A 14,384-nucleotide genomic window follows, 5' to 3' on the forward strand; every position below is an offset into this window, starting at 1 on the left:
GCCCAGGTGTAATTAAAAAAAGGGGCAAAAGGTGCTTATGTGGTACAAATTCAGAGTAGTTTAGATGCGCAATAGGTACAACCCTTGGTTTAATTAGCCACGAGAAAAATGTGGTAAAGTTTAGGGGCTATACATGACTTTTGCCTTCCAAAAATAGATTTTCGCTGCAAGTAATAAACTATGATTAGTGCTAAAAAATGTAAAATAAAAATAGATTTTAAAATAAAATGGTGAAAGTGTATTGTAAAACTTCAGTTGAAAGCATCATCTTGATATGATCTTCCATTTTCTTTCTGCTTCTTGTTATTACAGAGGTTGCGCTGTGAGTGAGAATAGCAAAACCTCTACTCTTTTCCGATCTCACTTTCTCTCACTTGCCACTTAGTAGGCAATTCGAATTGTAATACTCACATTAGTCAGCGAAAATGGTAAGTACGGTAATTTCAGTATGTTCTTAATACTTTCACATTACGTTACAACTTAGATCTGATTCAAATCTGATTCGATTTTAATGGCGCTAAACGGATCACTGTATTTTTTGATAAAGGTAACATCACTAAACGGATCACTGTATTAAGAATCACAATTATGTCTCATTGCCACGTGTCGGTTCTGCCCATTGTTTGAGACCTGGTTGTACTTTGTTGTTGTTTACTAACTTAATTTTCACTTCCTTTTTGTATTATCTTCTCAATTTTGCAATGGCACAGCCTCTAAGATTGGAGATTAAGGTACTAAACTTTTTTTTTTTTCTTGAATTAGAAAGTTATTGGTGGATTGTATATTTTTATGTTTTTGTATTGACAATGTATAACTATGGTATTTTGATCAGAGGAAACTAGCTCAAAGATCAGAAAGGGTAAAGGCTGTGGATCTACATCCTACAGAGCCATGGTAATTGAACTCATATATTCTTTACTAAACAAATAAGGAAAACTTACCAATATGTACACTTCGGCCAAACTTATTTACCTATATGGCCGAAATATATAAAACCTGTACACTGATTATTATGTATATTAAACGTATAAATATACAGAATCTATACATTTGATGATCATACTTTGTAAACTAGATCACCCCAAAGGCATTGGGCTGCAATTTTCCCAACAAATAATTTCTTCCTTTTTTATTTTCCAGTTTCAATGCTCATGCTTGCTGTGTAGATTCTAATGTTTTATGTTGGAGTGACATCTTTTTATGGGTAAATTACACTCTATGTCTACTGGGAGAAAATATTTACACGCTTTAGCACCTTTTATACACTTTTATACAAGTTTGATACATTATGTATAATGCCTTCCCCCAGATATAATGTTGTATAAACTAAAAATGTGGCTACGTGGCGTAATATTTTATGTTGGGCTGTAGATTTTTGAAAATTTCCCCTTTTTTTTATTTGATGAAGTATTGGAGTGAAAGTTTATGTTTCTCTGGGGAGGGGTTGGGATTGGGGTTGGGCTTAGTAGAAACAATGATGTCATTTACTTACAGCAATTTGCTTACTTTGTATTAGAGATGCCACATTTTGTTTATTTTTCACTTTAAATCTAGTTCGTGTGGCTAATTCATCTATTCCTGCACAGGATATTGGCAAGTTTATATTCAGGGACCATTTGCATCTGGAACTACCAGACCCAGGTATAGGAAATTACATCCAAGCTGAAGCTGCTTTCTATTAAATTTGAATTCTTGAATCTTGTGCATGTTTTAGTTACCTGTAAAAGTAAGCTTAATCCCTAACTAAGAAAGTGCATTACACGAAAAAGTATAAGAGGTAGTAGTTGTTATGGTCTTGGGAAAATTGTCATATGTCAATAGACTCAATATTAACATTTAAAAAATCCTTCTAAAAATCTTCCTAACATTTTAGAAAAAGGGAGTAGGGGGTGGACGGGCAACTAGAAACACTTGCATGGTAGTTGCAATTCTGTCCATGCAAAGACGAATTGGTATTGATTTTTCAACGAGTTCTTGATAATGCTAACAAAGCAGACTTCAATGTTTGCTGGTAGCTTTAGGTTCTGACCATGCGAAGATGACACTATGTGAACTTCCAACAATTTGTACTTAATGACAAGGTGGTAGTTGTAGCTCCCAGATTTGTTGGTTTATGGTTATTTAGAAAGCTGATATTACTATTGAGATCATCATTTGATTTGCCCTGTATGTAGGTATGTCTTCCATTTTCGTATGGCTTACCTTTTCCTCTTACCTGCCCTTTGGTCCTTCAGGATAATATCTCTTGTAGTTACATATTAGGAGCTGCAAGTTAGATCAGTAAAATTGGTACCCAGAACTGCCCCTAAAATTAGTTTTCCACCACTGATATACTCTGATTACTGTAGTTCCACGTGTTCAGTATTTGTAGTATCTTTAACTATTAGCTACCATTGATACATATGAGACGCAACTCTTCTTCACTTGTGTGCAAATATACTTCTTAGCTTAGTATGGAAAAGCAATTGTATCAGCATTCAGCATTCCCCTAATAGAAGTTACATTGTAATGGGATTATTTATAGAATTCTGATGTGTGATTTATTTTACTGCAGACAATGGCACAATCTTTTGAAGTTACTGAATTACCAGGTCCGTTAATAGAATGAAAGTGGTAGTTTTGGTTGGTCAGGGTGCGCATTAGCACCTTCTGCTTTAACAAAGGTTTGCAGTTCCTTTTAACACCTGAACTATTCTTTGCAGTAAGATCAGCGAAATTTATAGCACGCAAGCAGTGGATTGTTGCTGGTGCCGATGACATGTTTATTCGTGTATTGAATTATAATACCATGGATAAGGTCAAAGTATTTGAGGCACACACAGATTATATTAGGTGTGTGGCTGTTCATCCTACTTTACCATATGTGCTGTCATCATCTGATGACATGCTTATAAAGCTCTGGGACTGGGAGAAGGGATGGGTATGCACTCAAATTTTTGAGGGTCATTCCCATTATGTGATGCAAGTCACATTTAATCCAAAAGACACCAATACTTTTGCTAGTGCATCTCTTGATCGGACTATAAAGGTAATATTTTTATCTTTCCTCTCATCCTCTCCCTCCGAGGATAAATTTCTAAATAACATTATATATGTCATTCACCTATGTAACATTGGGGCTGTTAATGGTTGGCTTGTAGATTTGGAACCTTGGATCTCCTGACCCTAACTTTACGCTGGATGCCCATCTGAAAGGGGTTAATTGTGTTGACTATTTCACTGGTGGTGATAAACCTTATCTCATTACTGGTTCTGATGATCACACTGCTAAGGTTTGCTACTAATAACCTATTTCCATGTTCTGTTGTTGATTGCACTGATATAGAAGCTGAATTATATGCGCTGGAATCTTGAAACAGGTCTGGGACTATCAGACAAAAAGTTGTGTCCAAACTCTTGAAGGTCACACACACAATGTGTCTGCTGTATGTTTTCATCCAGATCTTCCTATTATAATGACGGGGTCTGAAGATGGTACTGTTCGTATTTGGCATTCAACTACTTACAGGTAATAGTCATAATCATTTAATTATTTCAGCTTATCTTAAAGTTCTATTACTATTACATAAGACGTTCATTTTTTGATATGACTTCTTATGTTCCAATACATTGTCTGATATTTGGTTTCTATAACTTTAAAGATATCGATCATGTGGATGAATATGAACATATTTAGTTGTAATCTGTAAGCGGAACCACTTCTTCCTATTGTTTGGAGTTGCATGAATCAATGCAACCGACTATGTAGAAAGCTACATGAATTCTTTGACTGAATTACAATAATGACCTATGTGAATTCTTTGATTGAATTACAGTGATGACCTATGTAACCCTCAGGGGTTGGCCTGGTGGTAATTGGCTTGAGCCTTGGGGTGCTCCCTTTCAAGGTCTCAAGTTCGAAACCCACTGGGTGCAAACAATTTCTGAGGGCCATCGGACTGGGGTAAAACCCTGAATTACCCGTGGTGCACTTGCGGGAAACTCCTTGCCGAGGGCCTGTGCACCCCCGGGATTAGTCGGGGCTCAAAGAGACCCGGACACCCGGTGCTTAATCAAAAAAAAAATTACAGTGATGACCTATGTACTGTTATTGGTGGGTAAATCAGCACATACTTTATTTTTTGTCTTTCAAGCTGTGCTATCGCCTTTGGAGAGATACAATTTTTAATAGTGGCACGAATGTGTTATTACTGTTGAAACATATGCTCCCTCTACCGAAAAAAAGGAAAAGATAACCAATCAAAAGAAAAAGGGAAGATATGCACACCTTAGTCCAAATTGTATGTCCATCTTTCCTTTCTAATTTGTTATGGAATTGTGTCTATTTTTCCCAAAGAAATGCTTTGCTACAAGTTACGCAACACGAGTTGCATAATTATGTCCACTTTCTCTTTTTAATTCCGAAATAAGAATGTATCCTTATTGAACTTTTTGCATGAGGTTACATGAATATCATATATACATTCTGCAGGCTTTGTGTTCCCAATGTGGAACATTGTTTTACAAATTTGAATAAATTGATACAAAGTTTTTGATATCCACGTCTTTGCTGTTTACTAAAGATGAAGTATGTTTCCTGTTTGTCTATATCAATGGGCTAAGCATCTTAACATAGTTAAAGCACTCTAATGCCAACCTTCTGTTTCATTTTTCACTCTGAGATCAAACTAATCAATTGACCCTTGAAAATTGACGTGTTTCTAGAATTTTACTTAACAAGAAGATGAAATTCTCTGTTGGCATTTTGCTACTTGAAAGCAGTGCATATCATCTTTTGATGACTTTCCCTTCTCAAAAATGATTATCACTCACTTTTTTATACCCTTCTGGTTCTGATTTCTTGAATTCTTTTCTAGATCCTAGGGTTTTAGTTCTTAATCTTTTTGTTGAGTTGCATATTCTTGCTGACTTGACTAAGTTTTGAATTATCTCTCTCGAATACTGATGCATTTCTATAATTTTACCTAAGATAAACATGATGGACCTTTCCTTCACTTTTGCAAGCACTCCTATCGTTCTGAGTGATTGTATCCTCTTGTAAATCTTGTTCTAGTACTTAAATCTTTTTTTTTTTTTTGGTATTTCATGCAGACTCGAGAACACGTTGAATTATGGTCTTGAAAGAGTTTGGGCTATTGGTTACATGAAAGGTTCAAGAAGGTGAGTTTCTATAATTGATCTATAGCTGTACTTTTGTTCTGCGTGGAAGTCTAATGATTTCCACATTTACGTTGCTTTTCTATTATTTTTATTCTTTTTAGATAAGGTAAAAAAATTTGAACGAGGAAAGAGGGAAAAGTCAATGTTAGTTGACTAATGAGCTTAACAAAAATAAAATATGTTAAAACTAGGAAATTTTGAAGGGCTAAGGAGTAGATCATGATTTCCATCTTTTTCTTTCTATTTGCATTTGTTCAACTAGCTGCAGTTATAACTAATGTGCTAAAATGTACAGGGTTGTAATTGGTTATGATGAGGGAACCATTATGGTAAAACTTGGTCGAGAGGTACCCGTTGCTAGCATGGATAATAGTGGAAAAGTCATATGGGCCAAGCACAATGAGATTCAAACTATTAACATCAAGAGTGTGGGGACGGATTACGAGGTATGACATAAATTGCTTTCAAGTCTGCTTGCCTGCTCAAGTTACTGCTGAATATTGTTTTACGGTCACCTGTTCAGTTATTTTATGGATTGTTTGCTTTACTTCAGATTACTGATGGAGAAAGATTGCCTTTGGCGGTCAAGGAATTGGGAACTTGTGACCTATACCCACAAGTGAGTCAGATTCACTGCTAAAACTGAGCATTATGATTTATCTTGTATAACCTGTTTTGCTTCTGCGGTTTGGATCTGGTTCCATAGTTCAATTGTTATTCATGTAGGGTCATCCTGTTTGGGTTTCATATACTCTATGGTATTCTTAGAAAAAGACTTACTATTTTCGTTAAAAAAGCAATCCTCAATCTGATTTCTGTTTTTTTCTTGTTCAGTGTCTCTCTTCGGACTTCCATTATGGAATGCCATTTTGTAGTAATGATGCATATCCAAAAAGATATGGTTTCTGTACCTGGTCCTTTGCTTTCCTTATGTCCTTAAAGATGTATCATTTTATTTGTTTTGTAGTCATCTTCTCATAGTTAAAGGGTATACATTGAATATACTAGTTGCAATTTCTGGCTGCCCTCTTAGGTTTAAAGGATGCAATTACTAGAGATCACTTACTGTTGATCTCATTCTTTTTCTCCTCATTCACAGAGCTTAAAGCATAACCCAAATGGAAGGTTTGTCGTTGTTTGTGGAGATGGAGAGTATATCATATATACTGCTCTGGCGTGGAGAAATAGGTCATTTGGCTCAGCTCTGGAAGTTGTTTGGTCGTCTGATGGAGAATACGCTGTGAGAGAAAGTACTTCAAGGATTAAGATTTTCAGCAAAAATTTCCAGGTATTGTGAATGTCCTCCCAACCGCCTCCCTCCCAAATTAGATTGCTTTTGTTTTATGCTTCAAATTGTGTGTTATTGATTCTAATGATACATTACTTTAAATAATGGACCCCGATTAGATGGTATCCCCTCTCCCTCTCTCTCTTATTTTGTACCCTTAATATGTTACTTCTTAGAGGCCTGACAAGTAAATTTGGGTCCATATGCATGAAGTTGTAGTTTTTCAATGCATTTAGCTTCTCTTCGTCTTAAAGCTGAAGGGTGCATTGGGTCGTAGTTTCTTTTGTTCAGCTGGCTTAAAAGTGATTATGCTGATTTCTCCAGGAGAAGAAGAGCATCCGGCCTACTTTCTCTGCTGAGCACATCTATGGGGGTACCTTATTGGCAATGTGCTCAAATGATTTCATTTGCTTCTACGATTGGATTGAGTGCAGGTTGATACGACGAATTGATGTTAATGTCAAAGTAAGATATATAAGCTTGACTTCTATATGTGATATGGTGGTCCTTTCCTCTTTTTAACGGTTGTTACAATATCATTTGCATTTTTTGCTTCAACTACTTCAGAACCTCTACTGGGCTGACAGTGGTGATCTGGTGGCTGTTGCTAGTGATTCTTCATTCTACATACTTAAGTATAATGTGAGAGCTCTTTCTCAGATTTTTAAATTAATAATAAATCTTCTTTTCTCTGCAAGCTATTGTGTTATGATCGTCCTTTTGTTAAACCTGCAGCGTGATGTTGTTTCTGCACATTTAGATAGTGGAAGATCTGTAGATGACCAAGGTGTTGAAGATGCCTTTGAACTTCTTTATGAGATAAATGAACGGGTCAGAACTGGAATTTGGGTTGGAGATTGTTTCATTTACAATAATTCTTCTTCGAGACTGAACTACTGTGTAGGCGGCGAGGTATGAAAGGTCATTCATGCAGTTTTACTGACCTCTTTTGTTTGCAGAATGTCAGGTGAGTAACAGTCTTTTCTATAATCTTTAGGTGACCACGATGTTTCACTTAGACCGACCCATGTACCTGCTGGGATATCTCGCTAATCAAAGTAGGGTTTTCCTGATTGACAAAGAGTTCAAGTGAGTAGGCTTGTGGCAGCTTTTACAGCAACTAGAAATTATGACAAGTATGACTCTTCGATGATTACCCCATTTTCTTTCCATTACAGTGTCGTGGGATATACTTTACTACTCAGCTTGATCGAGTACAAGACACTTGTGATGCGTGGTGACTGGGACAGAGCAAATGAGGTCTTACCATCAATCCCTAAGGCTCACCATAACAGGTACATCTCTACTCTTCTTGAAATATGTTTTTTTCTGGGAATGTGACAAATGAAGTGTGCTGGATTGCAATTTTTCCTTTCATCTTTGAACATAGTTGCAAAATGTGACAAACTGGGAATTAAAAAATACAAACATCATTTTGGTGTAGTTTATGATGTAAATTGTTTTCTTAAAAGACAGATTATTTAGTATTGAATGAAATGGGTCCAAATGGTATGAAATGGGTATTGAGGTTTCATGTAGCCTATTCCATCTAGTTTGTCATTGAGGCGCACTTGTTGTATTGATGTAAATTTATTTACCATCCTGGAGGTGTGGCACATTACTAGGGTTACTCAGATAACCGTAGTAATTCTAGAGCTAATACGTGCAACAAACCCCGACTTCTGGAAGGTATGCATTTATTAAATAAAAGGATATTCTTGCAGCTATGCTCTATGATTGAATGTAGTCGTTCATAGTTCTTATAGTTATTACTCCTATGATCTGAGACCAACGTCTGCATTAATAAGGTGTATGTAGTAGTCAAGCCTTGGGCGGTGGGAGAATTTATTTCTCTGTCTTATATGATGGGATTCATCATTTTTTCTAAGTTGTGATAAAATGATTCCCTGCAGTGTTGCTCGTTTCTTGGAATCACGAGGAATGATTGAGGAAGCATTGGAAGTTGCTACTGACGCTGACTACAGATTTGAACTTGCCATACAGTTGGGTAACTTAGAGATTGCAAAGGTAAGGGCTGCTAATTCGTGAAGCATGTGGTTTGGCCTCAGCCTCTCGTCCTTTATATTTATTTCTGTCAGAAGAACCATATGTTGTTCAAATATGGGCTTGTGCCCCTTCTTGTTTGCAGGAAATTGCTGTAGTAGCACAGAACGAATCCAAATGGAAGCAGTTGGGTGAACTAGCAATGTCTGCTGGAATGGTAATTGATGCTTACCGCCGCTTGAGCCCTTTTTTTTTGGGAGAACAAATTTTGACAAGGTGGAACAGAAACAACTTGTATTTCCAGAAACAAGTAAATCGATGAGTTTTACAAATGACCCCTGTTTAAGCTCCTTAATTTATATCAGAACTTCCAAGTCAGTTCTCCAAAAGTTTTTTTTGCATTTACTCCTGAGCCATACCTTTTTTGCTGCTGGAAGAATCTATGGTTAAGATTCTGAACTCTGTTGGTTGTCCTTTTGTCTAAACGTTTCTGTCTGTAGTTCAGTGGTAAAGGGTATCTGTAGTTTGATTTCTGCAGCCTCCTAGTCATGCTTCTTGTGTAAAATGCATGTGGTCTCTTTACTTGGATTCTTCACCAATATTGCTGTTCTTATATTTTGCAGCTGGAGATGGCAGAGGATTGTTTGAAGCATGCTAATGACTTGAGTGGTTTACTGCTGCTTTATTCTTCATTAGGAGATGCTGAAGGAATTGCTGAACTAGCATCATTTGCCAAAGAGCAGGGAAGAAACAATGTTGCATTCCTTTGCCTGTTCCTCTTGGGTAAAGTGGAGGAGTGTGTTCAGCTGTTGGTTGACAGGTATTTATTTTCATTGAGATCCTCTTATATAGGTTTGTGATCACACCCGAGGTACCTTATTGAAGATACACCATTGTTGCCAAGTTAAAGTGTCGAAGTATTGTCCCAGATCAATTATAATAAGATACTAGGTTTATCATAATTACTTGCTGATTCAAATAATCTCTTAAGGTGGTTATTGATTAAAATTTTCTAATTAAAATAATTCAATTGTGCAACTGGAACTAACTTTTGGATAAGGGTTCAAAAGTTTGCGGCCTGGTGATCAATGAAGTGTGTGAAAACATTGGAGATGAGGGTTCAAATCCCAACGGAGGAAAATAAATATTAGGTGATTTCTTCCCATCTACCTAAGCGTTGATGGGCAGAGTTACCCGGTACATGTGTTGGTGGGAGGCAGCAGATACCCGTCGATCGTTGTAAAAATAAATTCAAAATAAATAAAAGGAATCAAGGCAAAGTTAATGCTATGATAAACTCATTGAACCAATGTAAAAGAATAAGTTAAGAAAAACTTTTGAACTCGTTGGTTCAGTCTGTTGCTTTTACAAAACTTGGTACTGTTAAAGCTCTCCAAGATGCATTCTCCAGCCAGTAATAAATTTAAGACAGAGATTCACCAAGTATGTCAAAAGGACTGCAGTCGCAGAGTCATGACCGCGGTCACAATATCAAGTTTTCGGAATTTCATCTAAGGCACTGTGTGGACTGCGGTGCGGTTGCTTAAAGTCTTGTCGACCCCTCCCTGCTCTCCTCATCTCCTTGGCCCGCAATCACGATGCATATTGCCAGCGGTCGTGGGTCTTCTGAGTTGCTTTTCTCTTCTTCCTCTTCCTCATCTGCTTCTTCTTTGAGTTTTCCGCTCCATCTTCCTTCAACTTCCGCTTCTATGCGTCAAAGACATAAAATTATGGTTTTAGCATGTAATTCGATCCAAGAATCACTCAAGAAGAAGCATAAGTAGCGGGAAGTTGATGTAGTTAAGTATACAAAATAGCCACTTGTCAATTTGTTGTCAACACTGGAATGATCTTCACTTTCTTTGCAGCAATCGGATACCTGAGGCTGCATTTATGGCAAGATCTTATCTTCCAAGTAAGGTTTCTGAAATAGTTGCAATTTGGAGGAAGGACCTCAATAAGGTCAGTGATATTCGTTTTTGCGATTGCTATTCAATTTACATGTACAGATGTACTATTCACAGAGCTGCCTTTTCTCTTGGTTGTTTTTTTTTTTTTAAAGAAAATTATGTTACTTCAGTTTTAATCTCTTTTTTAAAATAAGTAAATAAATAAACAAATAAACTACATTGCTGGGTTTACCGCACACCTGAAGGGTAGCGGCTGCGGGTTCCCATGTCATCAAAAAAAAAAAAAAACAAATAAACTACATTGCTTCAGTGTCGTGTTGCGGGGATCATGCTTTTGACCATTAATATAACAGTGCAGAGGAACTTAGGAGCTCTTTTATCTTTGATGGTACTGTTATGCCTGTGATAAGACATTCAGATTACTATTGTTGGATAATAATGTGTGTTTTCTTTTCCATTTTCTACTTAGATTTACATGTCTTTAAAATAGCCACAAGAAATATTTCTGACGATTTCTCTGAGAGGCCAATGTGGCGTGAGAACACCCTTTATTAGATACGAACATCCTTTTAACTGTACGATTAGAATTTGAGTGTCTTTGTGCAAAAATGATATGATTTTGAGTGCAAGTAAGAAAACAGCGGAAGAGGCTTTTAGTCATTTATGTGATAAGCATATTTGGGTTTCCTTCAGTCTGCAGAATTATCTGCAACCATATCGCTCAGAATCCTTGTCATACTTTTAACCTAGTTTTCTGCATGATATTGGCATGTAGGTTAACCAGAAAGCAGCAGAAGCTTTGGCTGATCCTGAAGAATATCCTAACCTTTTTGAGCACTGGCAAATTGCACATGCTGTTGAAGCCAGAGTCGCAGAGCAAAGGTGCATATAGACAGCTCTTTCCCCTTTGCGTGGGTCTTTTGTAGCTTGCACACTGGTGCTCTTTGAAAATGTTAATGCTTTGGTTAAATATGCTTATGTTTCTGCGTGCTTCCCCCTCTGTTTGAACATTTTACATCTCCTTTTCTGTTTGTACTCCTTTCCTCTTATTGCTGGAGTGAGTATGAGTTCAACAGAGCTTTGTTCTAAATTAGAAGTATGAACGGACATACTTGACACTAGTGTGGACTGGTTCCCAGTTATGAGCCCAAGTGTCGTGCACAATTTCATTGTGAAAATTTTGCACCAACAAGGTTATTTTTCTAATTTTTATGTAGGGGTGTATACCCACCAGCAGCAGATTATGGAAATTATGCTGATAGACCAACTTCCAACCTTGTAGAAGCTTTCAGCAACATGAGAGTCGATGAAGAAGAACCCCTTGAAAATGGAGAATTAGACCACGAGGTATAACATGGACATGTCTCTATTTGTCTAATATGAGGATTCATTTTCCATTATGTGTTCTTTTTGATTAAAAAAAGAAGTAAAACAACCTAGTTTGCGTTTTACAGCATTTTGATTATACAATGCTGGGTATTAGGTATGACATACTAGTTTGTAAATCGAACATCTAACGACAATCCTATGCTCGATGATAGTTGATAGCCTTCATAGTTCAAACAAGTAGCTTATGATTAATCAATGTGGTAAAAGCTAAGTTTAAAACTGATTATTTCCCTTGTTTTGAACTGCCCAGGTTGTGGAACAGAATGGTGATGAGGTGCAAGAACAGGGACAAGATGGCACTCAACAAGAGAGCCAAGAAGAGGCTGTTGTGGTAGATGCTGACTCTAATGATGGTGCAGTACTCGTCAATGGAAACGAGGCTGAAAAAGAGTGGGGTACGAATACTGAAGGAAAACCGTCAGCCTAAAAGCAATTGGTTGGGCCGGTGTGAAAATCCTAATTTTGTAGCTGGTGATTAATTGAATTTCTTTTAGTTGCTGTGTTTGGCTCCTATACCTTCCAAATCCTTCTCTTTTTTCTTTTATGCCGCCTTGTTTTCTTTAACCTTAACTGCTTGGAGCAACTTCAATTATCACAAGCCCTACCTTGAGAAAGCATATTGCCTCTCGTATGAAATACTAAAATGTGGATTTTGGAGTCTTTTCTCTTCTTTCATGTGGGGAAGTCAATGTACTTTTCAAGCTTTTTAAAGTGCTGAACTCAATAGATCATTTCTGTCATTTAGCTAGAGTTGCTTCTATGAGTAAAAATTCCAACACTGGCTAATATTTTACAGCTGATTAGCATTTGGCATCCATTTGTTTCTTGGCATAAGTTAGGTAGTTGCCTACCGTTGACATTCATTTGTTTCTTGGCATTTCACTTCTCCTTCTCGATGTCCCTGATCCCTTTTTTTTGGTTCAATTTATTGTCACTTACCTCTCATTCTTTTTATGCTTTTTGCAGTACTTACACCACGTCACTAGGTTCAGTGAAGACAGTTGGTTCCAGCTGTATGTAATCCGTTGTTATGGTGAGAATTGAGTTTTCTTTATCAAGTGTAATTTTATGCAAGTATTGTCTTATAAACATTTCTTATCTGTATGTCCTCTTGATTGGGGTGCTTCAAATCTCATCTTATTTTCCAACTCTTTTGTGTGTTAAATACACTTACACACATATCATTTCATTTGCGAGTATTTGAACCTGTGCATTTCCTTGTTCTGCCTTGGGCCATATGCAAGAAAACTGAAGAACCCATTTTTTCTCCCTAGAATTAGGTCAATGTTGTGATTCATGTTGTGTGTGTAACCAATTGTGATGCAGAAGTATTATTGAAAGCGCTTTGTGTGCCATTCAGAAAAAGATAGAATAATTGTGTTCTGCAGTTCTTCACTTGCATAATGTTTGTCAATAATTTGACAACACTTCTTGTATAATTCACCTGGGTTTAGACTCAATAAAGCAGATCTCCGAAAAGTTCTGTTTACAATTTGTAACGAGTGTTTGAGTTCCTTGTCTTTATAGAACATTTAGACAGAACAAAAAATCTTCAATTTTTTTGGCCGGATTAAGATAGAATTCTTTTCAGTTTTGGTTTTAGTACCTTAATTTTCCTTGTTGGCAACTTTCAGTGCTAACTTGCAGAAGTTCTGTCAAATGTATGAATTCCTTGTTTACCTTCACAGGGAAGACAGCATGCACTGTTTGACAGAAATTTTAACTTTTCATTCCAGGTTCTCAAGTTGTTGCGCGAATGCGACGATGAAGGGACTGGTTGTCTGTTTTGAGTGGTGAACGAGTTATGGTGGCATACTGTAGAAAACATTTGTGCCAGCTCGGTTATTAGCATTAGTCTCGCCTAGTTTTATACTCCTATATTATTCTTTGTGAGGGATAAAGTCTTTAACCCGTCAAAATTCTTTCAATCCACTGGGAATGTAGAAAACACGCACGATATCTGGAAGCGGAGATGCTGCGGAAGTGCTTTTGAGTTCATATTTTGAATCATATTTCTCTATGATTGTCCAAGTTGTTTTGTTCCCTTCGTCAAAGAGCTGCCTTTTCATTTACTTCTGCCAACTGTATTCTGTCATTGGTAGCAACATTGTCTATGTAACAGAATTGAGATGTTAATATTTTCTTTACCCATTATATTGGCGCAACTGACCACATTCATATACTAGGGATTTATAAGTCAGCAATTTCAGTTTAAACATAAGCTAAAAATTAAGACTTACTGATAATACTACGATTCCAATAGGTTAAACTTATCATAATGCTACAATTAAGATTTCAAGAGAAAAACTGCATGTGATAGCTAGAAACTTACGGATAAAGCTAATATTCCAATAATTCACCAATGGTCTGAAGTTGGAGAAGAAACTGAACTATCCTCAGAAGATATATGGCCACAATTTCCATTCTTGCAGTTGTGAAGCGCATAGTTTATATTTATAATGAAGTTTAAAAAATGAAGAAAAATATCCTTTTTGAAAAACTCATCTGATTTAAACGTGACGTTTACGTGCATTTTCAAATATCTTATTGCAAACATATTGATCGAGGCTGATTTTGTAACACTACATAAGCTAGAGAGCAATTTGTGTGTTAACTGAACTTAGTTTTTTTTT

The 14,384-nt window shown here is 36.7% G+C and overlaps 1 protein-coding gene across 3 annotated transcripts; it reads left to right on the forward strand.

Moving 5' to 3' along the window:
- The first annotated feature begins 208 nt into the window (after positions 1-208).
- On the forward strand, positions 209-13,905 carry LOC132598458 (coatomer subunit beta'-1-like). 3 transcript variants are annotated; one of them, XR_009566578.1, is made up of 26 exons: positions 209-428; positions 711-731; positions 833-894; positions 1,587-1,641; positions 2,555-2,591; positions 2,703-3,028; positions 3,141-3,272; positions 3,360-3,508; positions 5,092-5,160; positions 5,456-5,606; positions 5,714-5,779; positions 6,260-6,448; positions 6,773-6,913; positions 7,016-7,090; positions 7,184-7,360; positions 7,446-7,537; positions 7,627-7,743; positions 8,362-8,476; positions 8,598-8,669; positions 9,076-9,272; positions 10,321-10,414; positions 11,138-11,244; positions 11,580-11,709; positions 12,002-12,222; positions 12,718-12,784; positions 13,488-13,905. XR_009566578.1 is itself a non-coding variant. In XM_060311333.1 (26 exons), the coding sequence occupies exons 1-25, from the start codon at positions 426-428 to the stop codon at positions 12,735-12,737; spliced, it is 2,742 nt and encodes a 913-aa protein (XP_060167316.1). In that variant the 5' UTR covers positions 209-425; the 3' UTR covers positions 12,738-12,784; positions 13,488-13,905. The 3 variants fall into 3 exon arrangements, 1 of the variants encoding a protein (XP_060167316.1); XM_060311333.1 differs by having other exon boundaries at positions 12,002-12,146; XR_009566579.1 differs by lacking the exons at positions 711-731; positions 833-894 and having other exon boundaries at positions 210-428.
- Positions 13,906-14,384: the final 479 nt, after the last annotated feature.

Source organism: Lycium barbarum, chromosome 1 (assembly GCF_019175385.1).
Source record: "Lycium barbarum isolate Lr01 chromosome 1, ASM1917538v2, whole genome shotgun sequence".
NCBI classification, from domain to species: domain Eukaryota; kingdom Viridiplantae; phylum Streptophyta; class Magnoliopsida; order Solanales; family Solanaceae; genus Lycium; species Lycium barbarum.

What these genes read in the sequence shown, in the direction of transcription:
- LOC132598458 (XM_060311333.1), top strand. An exon ending in CTGATGATCACACTGCTAAG is followed by an intron (nt 3,273 to 3,359) that starts GTTTGCTACTAA and finishes ATCTTGAAACAG; the next exon opens with GTCTGGGACTATCAGACAAA. An exon ending in TAGCAATGTCTGCTGGAATG is followed by an intron (nt 8,670 to 9,075) that starts GTAATTGATGCT and finishes TATATTTTGCAG; the next exon opens with CTGGAGATGGCAGAGGATTG.